The sequence below is a fragment of the Crocodylus siamensis genome, chromosome 14 (assembly GCF_052110815.1).
Source record: "Crocodylus siamensis isolate JL-2025a chromosome 14, ASM5211081v1, whole genome shotgun sequence".
In the NCBI taxonomy this organism is placed as follows: Eukaryota; Metazoa; Chordata; order Crocodylia; family Crocodylidae; genus Crocodylus; species Crocodylus siamensis.
Genome location: NC_143408.1, coordinates 27,012,784 through 27,027,150, shown reverse-complemented (window position 1 = coordinate 27,027,150; position 14,367 = coordinate 27,012,784). Strand labels below are relative to the sequence as shown.

Below are 14,367 nucleotides of genomic sequence, written 5' to 3'. Positions count from 1 at the left end.
AGAGATTCTGGGCCTGATGCCTCAGCGGGTGCAAGTCAGCCTGTAGATTCATTGACATCAATGGGACTACGCTGGTTTTCAGCTGCTGAAGGCCTCTGTCTTTTCAACCAGCTGCGATATTACCGCCTGGTTTTAGGGGAGGAAAGACCTCCAACTGCCGTGCTGCTTCTCAGTGTCTGTGTTTCTCTCTCTGATCATTATGGTTCATGGTTGTGTTCTGCTTGTTTTTCTTAATTTGCTTTTTCTTTTTATTTTCCTTCTTATTTTTTTTTATCCAGATCCCCCTACAACTCTCCCTCCTCCCACAACAACCACCACCACCACCACCACCACCATCCCTACCACTATCGCAGGTACAGTACCTTCATAACCATTGGAAATGTCCTGAATGTGCATTGTCTTTTATGTATATAAACACAGCTTGAAGCCTGGGGAAAAATAACAAACCAATTAACCAACCACCCAAAAAACACACTTTTTTCCCCTTGGCATGCATTCTCTTGTGCGTGTGTCTTGTAACCTGGAAGCTGCACAGTGCTTCATGTTGACGTTCTTGAAACATGGAAATTGCCATGTCAAGGGAAAAAATCAAATAGGCCATGAACTCCAGCACTGGTGGCTAGTGTTCAAATGAAGGTGTATCAAACACCATTAAAGCACACTTAGTATGGGGAGTGGGTCTTAAATTTCTTCCTCGCCCCGTCAGTCTCAGCATTTGGAAATATGAAGTCTGGTCCTTAACTTGATCCAACTCGTCTGATTACAGTTGATAGTCTTATTTGTAGATGCTTAATCCGTTTCTGAATTGTAATAAGCTATCTACTCATTGTCCTGTAAAAAGGAATACCACCAGTCAAATATGCATTTAATTACAAATACATATTTATCCCCTTTTTAACAGCAAAAAAAAATGGTTTTTTTTAATTTTTGATCTCTTTATTTCCTGTGTTCTGGGGAACGGTAAATAAGAACGCCCAACTGACCATAACACACCACTCATCATTTTCCATTCGTCCATCCTGTTGCCTCTTGCTCCTCTCCTTTGTAACAAGACCTAATCTTTCCAGTCATTCACTAGGATGGCCTTTCCGGGGTCCCTGCTCATCAGCAATTCCTCCACTCATTGCCATTTCCTGGACTTTTCTATTTCAGCTACCTTCTTTTGATGTTTTGGTTTTGTTGGTTTTCGTGGGTTTTTTTGGTTAAAAGTGACAAAGTGCCCCTGCTACTGAAGATGCGAGTGTTCCCTCGATTATTCAATGGCATAATATTTATTGTGTTATACTCCATTCCTTCATAAAAACAGCATTACATTTTATTCACTTTTGATGATTGCTGTGCCTTCACGTTGCTGATTCTAACTGTCCTGACTTTTTTTCTTCTCTGAGTTTTGACAAGTAAATCACCTCCCAAAGATGTGAGCAAACAATTTAAAATCTTCCTGCCAACGTGCCTTATCACATATCTGTGTGCAGCTGTCTTTCTTTCATCTTTCCATCGTGTTGTCCAGATTTTGCCATTCACTGTCTTCCTCCTTCCAGGTTTTTAATAAATATCTTGAGCCCCACCAGCCTTAGAAATGCTCTTTGGGAGACTCCGTGATTAACCTTTCCCCAACTTTGGGATTTGGTCATTTATTCAAGTTCTTTGCTTAATCTCTGAATCTGTTTTTATTTTATGACAGCTTTTAATCTCTGACCCCGATGTTCGCAAGTCTCCTTAAAGACCCTTTTGTGGGGAAGGCGATATGAAATGCGTCTCAAACTGAATGAAATATGAACTATGCTTTTTTTCCTCCTCTTTTATCGAGTATTTAGTTAATTCTTTAAAGAATTTGAAAAGGTTGCAAAGGAAAGTTTACCCTGGTCCGGCTCTGTTATATTCCAGGTTAGGTCAAAAGCTGGTACTGTTCATCTCTCTTCCCTGGAACTGAAGTGCCACCAATATGTAATCTGGGCATTGCTATTAGCATTTCCAGCCAAAAAAAGAGCAATGCAAAGCTGTCTTTTCACACTCTGCTACCGCAAGATTATCGTTTCAAGCCCAGCAGCTCCAATCACTGGTACCATCCACGACTATAAGAGGGCGTCTTAAGCAGCTTCTGTGTTGCTTTTGCTAACTTTCCCTTCGTCCCCATGCACCCTCTGTGCTTTGATCTGCAAACTGGTCCTACGTACTTGTGATTAAACATGCTCTTACACATCGGGGTTCGTATCTGCGCAGACTCGCTTATGTGGTGCTCGGCCCATTGGCTTGCTCCCGGCTGGAGCGGGCGTGTAGAGCCCTTCCTCTTTACCTCTGTGGTCCAACTCGGTCATCTCAGCTTTTGATTCAAGTCATAGTTCACAAGGGCCTCTGCTGCGGCTCCATACTGCCTTTCCCCTTTAATCTTTTCTCTCATCCCTCGTACCATTGCTGTCAGCTGCAGCTCTTCAAGTCAAGTTGCTCTAGTCAGTGCTAAGTTTCCAGGACCTTCCTGCGCAGTTCACATGACACGAACGTGTCTAAACCACAGCTGTCTCACCAGGCACCTGGACATGACTGCACTGGCATGGCGAGCTAGTTCTGGGTATCATGATGCTCCTGGTGTTCACACGCTCGGCTACATACATTGCTGACAGTAAAGCTTCCTCCCCCATGGCTTTTATTGAGCCTGGTAACGTTGTTCCACGTATTTATTCAGCCCTTGAGGAAATGATCACCCTTCTCTTCAAGAAGGTGATATCTTCTCATATGGATTTTCCAGCTATTCTTCCTTGGTAGTCTTTTTTTTCAAAGCACACCAAATGTCCTGACTGGAAGACTGAGGCTGCCGAATCGCAGGCGGGTGTGCCATGACTGCTCTGAAAAGTGACCATAAAAGAAGGTCCCTTCCGACCCTACGAACTATGAAAATGCGGAGGAGGATTCATCTTGCTGGTTGGAATTTACTCAGTTCAAAGGTGAGAGCCAGCTCTCTTCCCCATTGCCATACCCGTTCAGGTGGGCACAGCAGAACAGAAAGGTAGTAAAATCAGGTAATTTTTCACTAACAGAAGCAGTTACCACTTGGAGTGGGAAGACAGCAGGTTTTATTGGGCAAGCAAGGGAATATTTTTATTCAGCACCTTTTCCGCACCAAACCTCACTTTAAGTCTCTTCCTCCCGCAGCATCAAGGATCTTACACCAATCCATCCACTGGCTTAACACCCATCTTCCTCAGAGATGAACTGACGGTCTTTTTTAGTTGCTTGTTGCGTATGTACAAATATACACCTATGCGCTCGTGTGCATTGCTTATTAGCCAAGCGATGTCTGTATGTATTTATAGTCCATGAATTAAGAATTGATGTCCTGACTATTAATCGTTTGTCATGGTTTAGTGGTCTTGTCAGCAAGGCCTTTAGACCAGAGTTTTAAGCAGGGTGTAGGTTTTGTCTGTACCCCTCTGCACCTAGGCTAGTCCAGTAGTCCGTATGAATGGGGCCAGTCTACATTAAAACCTGTGCTCTGATCCTAGGCTTCTGATTAAAATCCCTTGGAGCTTTTCCATTGATGCTAGCAAGGGCAGGATCAGGCCTTCCATACCAAGCTCCCTGCTTTACTGCAGACTTGCTGTCTGCTCTGTCTAGTTCTGCTGTTGGCCTCATGGCTTAAGATTTGAGGCGGCCTTACAGTCGCACCTTAACCTCCTGATCCCAAGAGTTGTATCCTTTCTCCGCACAAAATGCCTCTGCGCTAATGAATGAGCTAGCATCGAGGCGTTGTTAAACTGAAATTGCTACTAGATCAACTTTGTCAAATCCCTCTCTTTGATGGATGTGATCCTGCAGAGTTACTGTGTCTTAGTGAACCGCTCTATATGTATTTATCTTATCCTGAAGGCTGCGCTCGTAGAATTTAACGTTTTCTCCTCTCTCCGAACAGATTAAAGGTTATGGAACTGAACGTTTTCAGTCTCAGTTTCTACAGAGATCAGACAGTCTACTAAATTTAACTTGATAGTCAAATCTAACAAATGGATGGCAAAATTAATTCCACTCCTACCCTTGAGTTGTTTAGCCCATCACAGGCATGGTTCGATATAAAACATTCAACAGCCTAACACTGCTGATTAAGCTCTCGTACAAAACTGCAGGAATTTTATTCCCCTTTTTTCTAACCGAAGTATTTTGTAGCAGCAGAATGTTTTCCAAGCATCAGCTGGAAGAATTATAGAGAGTGGCAGTGCAGAAATATGTTTTAACAATGTTGGGAGGCAATAGAAAACTTAATTTAATCCTTTCCAAAGTGTTCGCGCGCAGTGAGAATACTGGTAGCCACTTTGTTGGCTGGTAAAAGTATTTTCAAGTTCTGCTCCCTAGTCTCACGCTTGGTTCCCACCGAAACACATGGAAATAAATGTCCTCAGGTGGGGCAGATTTTAACTCAGGTTGGTCTTCCCTCCCCTCCCATTCCCTGCGCAAACTATGTATATACTCCTGTAGTATCTTGTGAAATCTAGGGATGGTCCTGGAAAGATTGCATCTGTCTTTGGAAAGTGAGCAGATGAATGAAAAAGATTGCAGTTGCAGAGCTAATGCTCTCTGCATATACTCTGCATTTGTTGAGATGGCTCCTCGAGTTGAGAGTCTGGTTCGTCTTCAGTACCTGAACTGGGACTTGTCCTGGGTTTGTTTTTCCCTAGTGTAAAGAAAGGCCAGTAGGACTGGCTCGGAAGCGGGGCATTTGCACTTATGCACGCTCAGCAAATTCATCAGCTTAGTCTCCAGACACATGTCCTTTCTACTACTTGTATCAAGTATTTCTACCCAGGCAACACTCCACAAGCATTAATGACGCTGTGATACTGTTCTTACCCCCAAGAGCTCACCTTCTTATGGTGGTTGGCATGATCTATCAACTGTGAGCTACAGTAGTAGGTGGGAAAAATAGGAGGATAGGCAGATCTTAATGCACTCCTGTGATACCCAGCTCCAGAGTCTTGTGGTAAGATATATTCCCTGCTGCATACAAAACCCCTCCCTGGTGCACTAAAGAGAGTTATCCCAAGCGATGACCGGTGCTGGCCTTGACACCCCGAGGCATGTCATGGCTGTGTGCCTTCACTGGATGGTTGATCCCCTTCCTGAGCCAGAGTCTTCCTCCCCTCTGCTGTTCTCCCAGTGTGACTGTGCAGGTGGCTCTCGTAGACTGAACCAAACAGTCTAGTTGAGTACTCAGACCGGCTCTGTGGACAGTCTCCCTTGAGTAAATCCCACAAAAGTTCTTATTTGGCCAGTGACAAAGTTTCCAAAACACCATGGCCTTTAAAGCTTTTTAGTTTGTCTCTTCTGCTTTGCCTCTGAGTCGGTGCTTATAATGGTTTATCACATGACAGTTTGATCTTTTCAGTATGTCCCCTTGTCTGCATTGATATTCTGACCATCCTTTGGTGTTTCAGATGTTACCACTGACAAACCCTTTTCTATCATTTCAAATTGTCCTTTTGTGGCTTTGTTCATTAAGATGTACAATAGGATATGGCAGAGCAAACTGAATAATTTGAATTGCCCCTGGAGTCTTCACTTGAAATACTGGTCTTGGATAGCTGTTATTTCCTGGGAGATTCATGTGCTTACTACTACTAATAATCTCTTATCAATTTTTGAAGCAGCATATTATGGAGGTTAAATGGAAAAATATGCACTTTTTCTTTTATTTATTTATGGGTTTATTGATAGATAAATAGATAAAATAAAAAGTGCATTTATGTGTGTGTGTGTGTGTGTGTGTGTGTGTATATGCACACACACTCCCTCTCTCTCTCTCTCTCTCTTTCTTTCCATATATAAACACAAGCTGTTTTAGGTTACTAGTTAACTTTCTTCCTACTTCTCAGTGGACGCATCTACACATGCAGTTCATGCTTTTTGGCTTTACTGTGCAGTAAGTTTATTATTTGCATATGCAGGTCGTAACTTTACTGCGAAGTAGACCACTTTACTGTGCAGTAAGTGCTTGCACCTGTAGACAATGACACTCTACCGCAAAGTAAATTAGTCTACTACATAGTAAAATGCTTCATGTAGTAAATGTAATTCTTTGTGCATGCGGTTGCATGCATTTATTGCTTTCTCTGCTTTTGCAACTTGTTTGTACTGTGGGACAGTGTTAATGGAAACATGGATGCACTTCATGTGCTTTCAGGTATTCCTAGATTTCCAGGCTCATGTGTCTGGGCTTATATTGCATGGATGTTCCAGTGTAACTTCTGCAGACAACCAGGCACAGTCTTGGGGGAGTTTCAAGGCTCTGTAGCAATTCAGCACATCCTGAGCTGGCAGGCTCTCTACCATCATATTGCTTGTCTTTAAAATCATTGCATAGCCCCTTTTTTATAAATGAATAGATAAATAAATAACCTTTTAGCAAGAAGAAACTCTGTGACATTTATGTTTTTTTAAAAACATCCTTTTTGGTCATACCATAGATAGTCAGAACTGAGCACTAAAAAGAACAAAACTCCCAACACTTCTACTGCTTATATTTACTTGGGCGTTGGGAATAAGCACTCTGGTGCGTACTTCGCCAACACTGAAGGAGCATGTTAACAGACCAATGGAAAGCATTCTTGATAAACTGATAAAAATGTATGAATAGATTATCTGAACAGGAGCCAGCAGTGTGCCCTTGTTGTGAAGAAGGCTACCGGCATCCTGGGCTGCATTGGTAGGAGCGTTGCCGGCAGATCGAGGGCAGTGATTCTTCCCCTCTATTCAGCACTGGGAAGGCCACATCTGGAGTCCTGTGTCCAGCTGTGGGCCCCCACTACAGAAAGGATGTGGACACATTGGAGAGAGTCCAGCGGAGGGCAATGAAAATGGTTGTGGGCTGGGGGACAGGACGGGTGAGGAGAGGCTGAGGGAACCGGGCTGATTTAGTCTGGAGAAAAGAAGATCGAGGGGGATTGAACAGCAGCCTTCACCTCCCTGCCGGGGGGCTGCACAGAGGACGGAGCTGGGCTGGTCTCAGTGGGGGCAGATGACAGGACAAGGAGCAATGGGCTCAAGCTGCAGCAGGGGAAGTGGCGGTTGGAAATTACGAAGAAATATCTCCCTAGGAGGGTGGTGAAGCACTGAACAGGTTACCCAGAGAGGTGGTGGGATCTCCATCCTTGGAGCTGTTTAAGACCCAGATAAACAAAATCCTGGCTGGGATGATGTAGTTGTGGCTGATCCTGCTTTGAGTAGGGGTTGGAGTGGATGTGACCTCCTGACGTCCCTTCCAACCTTCATTTTCCATTATTCTAACCCTCTTTTGTAAAACTTTAGTTTTGGGCCTAGATAACCCGGTAGTGCTCCTTAAAAACAAGGAAGTGCTGGCAAACCTGAAAATACCTTAAGTACCAGTACTTGCCTGTTTACTGTAAAAAATCCTAAAGGTTTTCTACTTTCCAGCTAAACAGCACTAAGTTTTCTCCTGAAGATTAGGTGGAATTTAAACTCCAAGACTGCAGGCCAGTTGAAGAACACTTTTCCATATCTCCATAGCTCTCTGTTACAAAATTTGGAGATCTTACATGATGTGAGAAGATGCCAGCATTTGAATCCATGTGCCAAAAATCCATCTTAAAAGAATTAATTGTATCCCTACTGCAAGTTTGTCCTTTTCTGATCACAGCAGCAAGTGTGACAAACTACAGCTGTATGGGATTTATTCGAGGAGTAATCCAGGGAGGTGGTAGTGGGGCACATGGAAGAGAAGTCAGTCTTTGCGCAGGATACGTGACAGCAGTCGGTTTGGGGGGGTGCAGAGGCAGTGCTAGGATTACTAAAGCACACACGTTTCAGCGGAGTTGGAGACATTATTTCTCTCATCGGTTACTAGAGCTGACATCCGTGACACCGATGGGATGGGAGAGGAGTGGGGAGTGGGGTTCAGATTGAACAGAAAGAAGAAATGGAAAACTGTGTTTGTTTTTTCATCAAGTTATATTAAGCCCATCCTGGCTGATTCCAACCTGGATTATCCATGTTACGGACTACTGCAGCAACGGGCACAGCCCCTGATGTCTAAATGTGGCCTTAAAGATGCAGCGGTGAGTGGAGCTTGACATTCATACATCCAAAAGCAAGAAGATCAAAACAAGAGGTGCATGGCCCTCCTTTGGCTTCATGAGCTTGGACTAATACACGTGCACAGCCAGGTGCCTTATGCCACGCAAGACTTTGCAAATGAGTGTCGAGACTTGCTCATCTTAGCCGCTAGTTTTCCCAAATAATTTATTGTATCCTTCTCAGCTCCTGGAGACGCTTCCCCGTGTCCCTGGTAAAATGTCAAGTTAATTTACAGCCAGCGTCTGACTCCTCTGACATTTTCATCCAATATGTGACCACATGAAAGGGAATAAAGGACAAGAGAATAGCTCATGCACCTGCAAAGACATCACTGCACCACTCCTGCGCCACGTCGGCAACGCCCAGACCACTTTGCGCTGCTCGTTCCTCGTTGGTAAGGAATGGAGTAGAGGTTTGCAGCAGTCATTTTTCCTGAGCTGGGCAGCCCCAGGAAACGTGTCCATTTTGCAGCAAGAGGCCTCGGGGAGACAAATGGACCCCGGCAGGGCTCAGGACAGGGGTGGTGCCCAGGTGCGCTCTGTCTGCAAGGTCCCAATCTAAAGGGGCGCATGTTCTGTGGGGCTTTATGGAAGAAGCATTAGAAAGCTCAGAAATATTTTTTTTTTCTTGCCGCACAAAACTACTGAGCAGATTCTGATTATTTTTGTGAAACATCTGGTCTGCAAATGAAGCTATCTCAGGGGTGGCTTGCAGCACGCCTCTCTGCAAAAGCTTTCAGCTCAACTTGGAATTACTTCACAAGGAATCATCATATAGCAACATAACACCGTCCATTTTCATCCTTCTTCTGGGAAGGTTTTTGGGGAGGGTGGAGAGAGAGGATTGCTGCAGCTGTGCATTACGTGTGGGTTTCTGAGTTTCCCTTGCCCTTTGTCCTGCCGCCTCGCGGTTCAATTGAAATGTAACTTAAATGGACTGAGACTAGGCATTAGCTCAGTGGAAATTAATAGAGGATTTTTTCCCCAGCATTTGTTTTTTACTGCCTTTATGGATTTGAAATAAAGCAGAAAATAATGTTCTTTTCCTAAATACTGAGCATTCATACTTAGGCCATCACTATGAAACGGTAACGTCGAGGGAATTCATGCTTACCCTGGTTAGTAAATTTGAAGCTGTCTGAAAAAAGGCAGAAAGAGCAAGAATTCAATGAATTGGTGATCAGAAAGCCTATTGGCTCTATTGACTCGGCTTAAGAAAATAAACTAGAAAGAAATATATTGAGCAGACGTCTGTGCTGCTTTAGTTTTGTTCAATTTAAATCTTGCAATATATGAAATGGATGGATTTTAATCTTATTTTCACGTTTAAATGCTGCTCTCCTAACAGGTATACTACCTTCCTAGCCTTTCAGGTATGTTTTTTAAAGCCCTAATGAATCTGTGTATTTTTATAAAATAGGAGCACTGTAGTTCAATTGAAGAAAGAAAAAGCATTTAAGTTAGCGAATTTAATTTTGTTCCTAGGATTTTCATTTATGGTGCTCATTCTGTTTGAGACGGCAGACTAATTTATGGATTAGTTTTAAACCCCCAGTCTGTCACACTCAATGAACAATTTTAAGTTGGAGAGAATCCATATGAAAGAATTAGATTGTGTCACAGTGGAGCTTGCACGCCACTGTTTCAACTAACTATTGCCCAGCTGCCTCTGATGCATTAATTTTTTTTCTTGGCTACTTAGTTAAATGACTGGTGTCGAAAAGCTCGAATGTTGCCAGTGTTTTCCCATTTTGCAGATAACATCATCTTGTACCACAACATGATGTATACGAGAGGTTGAAGTCATTCAAGAGCTGACCACTATAAACAGAGCCCTTATGACCGATACTAAAACGAAGTCAATGTTAAGTGAAATATGCTGCGTTATAGCAGCAAACAATTCCTTCCTTGGATCCCGTGTTTGACTGAGCTCATAAAACAGTCATCTAGTGAATTCTAGGTGCTTATGCACATGCAGATTTTGGAAGACCACTGGATCATTTTTACTTCCCTGCATAAAACAAATTCAGTTGAGGCTTACTAATTAAAATGGAGAGAAGGAATTGCCTATTCTTTGTTTTATCTGAAGATGAATGGTCCCTGGCCTCAGCCACCCTGCTTAATGTAATGTGCTTCCTTCTTCTCTTGCACTGGCCCCATAATATAAACCCTCACATGTCTAGCATCAAAGGATAGATTTCGCTCCCATAAAGTGCCTGTGATTGCTGCTGCAGCCCCTCATTCAGGACCTGATCGATGCCTGCTCCAGCACTGTCACTAGCTTCACTGGCCCCGGGAGTCGCAGCTTAGGAAAGCAGCAAACCTCTTCCATCCAGCTCTGCGAGGATGGGGCCAATGGGTCTCCCGTCAGACCTCATTCCAGAAAATCATGCTTTTTGATTCACTTGAATCATGCATGTTTATCTGCAACTTTAGGGTCAGGCATGTTGAGCTAGGTATTCTGGAATATACAAACATAAGGTAAGGGGCAACTGCTGAAATCCTGAAGATAATTTTGAAAAATTAGCCAGCTTGCAGTATTTGTCATAAGATATTCTGTTGTCAGTTTAGCACGGTCCATCCTGTTACTGGGTTACTTTCTTTCTTAGAGCAGAATTGCAGGGGCCGGGGACTAAGTGTTTTGCGCAGTTTTGCATATGCTTGTTAGTCTCGTACCAAAGGAGCCGAGCTGAAGTCTAATTCTCTCTCCTTCGTGATGCAAAATCATCTTCCAAAGTGTGTCTGTGTTTCTTCCCTAAAGCTCTAAACATGAAATCATTCCCCTTCAGCTTAGCACTGTGCCATGGAGTAAAAGAGATTTATACATGCATACTCATATAGTCTCCTAATCCTTTATCCAACAAGAAGACTGTGGAGTTGAAAAGGACCTCCAGAAAGCTCCTTCTAAAACTTTGACTGGTCTGTGTTTCCCGCTATGATCATCCAATCCATTTGCTAATCATAACTTTGCCATTCCAGCTGCAGCAAACATGTTGTTTGACTTGGATCTGTGTTTGCATTTATAACTGCTTGAGAATTTTATTTTATTTTTTTTGTAACTTGTTGGTCTCTGTCCCCAGAAGGGGAAGCGAGATGCACTGTCCAGTTCACTGTTTCTTGACTGATATCTCTTCCAGCACATGAATGCAAGCTTAATGTCCAGCTCAGTTTATTTACTGTTCAAGATGACATAACTTTTTTTTTTTATTCCAGGAAGACAGTAAATTGAGAGTATTTATAGATGGCAAGATGACACTGCAGGAATTAACTGAGCCTTATTATCCTTTCTAAACACAACTCTTCCCTGACCCCCCTTCCCTGTTTGCTTGCCTGGTTAAAATGAAGCATTATCTCAGTGCTACTACCAAAATAAAAAGACCTACTCTTGTTCTCATTTTTTCTTTTGGAAGGCTTCCCATACTGCCTTCGCCATAGTTCCCAGCATGAGAACAAGTGCTAGCATATTAACTGTGTGTTAAATTTGATTGCCAAGACGAGAGCAGTATATGTTGGCAGTGGGAACAGACTAATGATGGCTTGATAATCTGTTATGCAAATCTCGGTGTAGTTTGTTAAATTGTGCAGTTTTTTTTTTTGGTTGTTGTTTTGCTTTGACATTTAAAGCGTGCAGACTTTGAATCTGTAAGTATTGTGTGCTCTTTGTATGATTCTTGTCTTTATCGGTGCTCCAGAAATCGAAACATTAGGCTGTCCCCAGCTAAATGACAAAAGAATGGCCCCTTCATGTTTCCCACTGCTTATTTGAATACACAGAGAGACTGCAGTTCCTAGGACAGCATCTTAATTGAGGGGCAACGCCTGTGGTAAAATTGCCTGCTGTAATTATAAATCTGAAGTTCCAGGCTAGTTTACAGAAATTACATGTTGTAGAGTGCTGTTCTGCACTTAAACATATGCTTTTATTCATTTAAACATTGCCTGTGTTGAACCAAATGGAGTCCTTTGAACTTTTTTTGATGCGAGTGACCACAGCTATGCCGTGCTGTGTGGTAGAAGATTATGTAGGTATTTATGAAGTGACTGAGCACCATCTGACCAGCCAGCATGTAACAGCATGCAGCCAGCAAGCTCGGGCAGCGAGTCTTCACTGCCGAACCGGTCAGCAACAGGAGGGAGAATGGAAAAACAGGTAGAAACTGAGGAAGGGAGACAGATTTTGCAGTTTATTGACACAGGCTAAGACTTGAGTTGCCTTGGCTTCCCATGCGGAACCGAGGGGTTCAGACGTCTGTCCCAAGTACAGTTGACCTTTGCAGTGTGATGTGAACCTGGCTGGACAAAAATAAGTGGCTTATGACATAAGTGACTCCTCACACCCTGGGAAGCACGCGTTCTCTTTAATATGATAAAACATATGACCAGAGTTGAGGAGATGCTGCTTAGCAGAGGACTTGCCTTCACCTGCAGCCCTGGGCTGTGCAAACACGTGCATGTTTTAATCACGGGTCTGATTGATGCGCGATTCATGAGAGTCCAAAGGAAGAGGCCACCTGTCCTCTGTGTGCGCATTTTATGGAGTAAATGTAATGTGTGGAAATGCTGCGCATTAGTTTTCCGTTGACATCTGCTTTTTTTAAATTATTATTATTATTTCTGAGCAGCCCTAGAACAAGTATGGATGCAGAAGTTACACAAGTATGGATGCAGAAGTTAAGCTGCAAATGCATTATAGTATTTGCAGGTTCTGGGCACCTGCTAGAGGAGGAGAAATGTTGGGATGTGACTGGACTTCTGAGCACCTCATGAAGGAATTTGGAGAACAGGCTGGAGAGGAAGCTTTTGGTGAAGGCAATGTTTGAATGTATGAAACCATTTCCCAAGCTTAAGCTGTTGGGCCTCCGTTTTGCAAGTCGGTACCAACCAGAAAGTTGGTGTTGGTTTTTCTCCCCACGTTGCATGCTCTCCTAACTCTCTGCCCACCAGTAACAACCCCCTGGCAGGACTGCAGAAAAACAAAGAATTTACTGTTTTCCTCAGGCTCACAGCTTTTGAACTTGAGGCATGTCTTCTAAACAGTGCAACTCACTTCAAATGCTTTTTGCCTTTCATTTTATTATTGCTTGTCACGCAATGTTCTTTGAAAGCTTGCTCATATATTATCTGTTCCATTTTTTCCATTTTCCCTTTTTTTGCATGCTGTTCCTCCTGTTTCTTCCCTTCCTCCAATCCTCTGTTCCCGTGTGTAGACACAACGGCGACGACAGAACCGGCAGTTCACGGTTGGTATCACATTCCTGTTTATCTACTTTCTCAGCACTGCTGAGTGGCAAGGCAAGCCTGGAAAAGAAGGGAAACGTGGTCTTCAAGGGAAATCATGTTTCAAGTGGACTGATCTCATAAATATAACATAATTTTTAAGGCTTGAAAAGATGTCTAGTCTTGTCATTTCTGTTGCAAGTTTAGCAGCCAATTGTTACAGTCCTAGATTCCCAGAAACCCAAATGGAAACAGCACGCGTGTAAGAGCGGTATAAAGGAAATGACTGATTCCCCAGTCATCCGCATTTCTGGGGTAATCAGTTTGAGCATTAAAAAGAAATCCGGCTTTTGAAAATGTGAACTCAAATTTAATTTTTTAAGAGATGCATGAAATTTTTAGTAGCTTTTTTTGGTTTGTAAGGAAATTGAATCCCTTAAGCCTGTTTGAGCCAAGAGATATTTTTGGTATTCTGTGGTAGCTCCACAGAAAAACCTCTCCTCTTAGAGGTCAGGAGGAAAGTTTTCATTATTGCACTGCAGAAGGGGATTTGAAAAACAAACAGCAACACAAACTCTTCTCGCCAACATAGCAGTCTAGCAAACTAACCCTTCTCATCTGTTCCAGTTAGCCTGGCTAACAGCTTGACAGCTTTCCTGGCGGCCTCGTTTCAAAGAATGCTCAAATATTCACTTTGGGCTGAAAGTTGCACATGCAGGACCTTAGCAAAATAGCACCAGCCTCAGATAGGTTTAATTAAGCCTAATCCTTAATTCTGTTCTTCGTTTTTTCATATTATCCTTCTTTCTTTGATAAGTAGAGCGTTTCAGGTTTCACCCTGAAATTTGGTACGGCACTAAATCTATTCACTTCTAACATGATGGGCATCTTTGGCAATAGTGTAGAGAAATTAAATGGCTAAAATAAAATTAATATGCCAAAAAAAAAAAAAAAAAACAACAGAAAATGAGGTTCCCTTTCCAAAATAATTTACCATCTAAATTGCAATAAATGTTCCTTTTTAGTTCAAGAAAATATTTTTTTGGCCCTTCCCATTTCCCCAGGAAACGAT

The 14,367-nt window shown here is 42.8% G+C and overlaps 1 protein-coding gene across 5 annotated transcripts in view; it reads left to right on the top strand.

The window, feature by feature from the left end:
- Window positions 1–14,367, top strand: part of CADM1 (cell adhesion molecule 1) — a 264,050-nt gene that overhangs the window by 226,705 nt on the left and 22,978 nt on the right. For 2 of the 5 annotated variants that reach the window (XM_090028086.1, XM_090028085.1), the window contains exons 8-9: window positions 279–353; window positions 13,286–13,318. In XM_090028086.1, the coding sequence (XP_089884212.1) occupies window positions 279–353; window positions 13,286–13,318 (108 nt within the window). Of the gene's footprint in view, window positions 1–278; window positions 354–6,169; window positions 6,352–7,951; window positions 9,057–13,285; window positions 13,319–14,367 lie in introns of those variants that run through there. The other 3 variants (XM_090028090.1, XM_090028089.1, XM_090028087.1) reach the window with 3 other exon arrangements.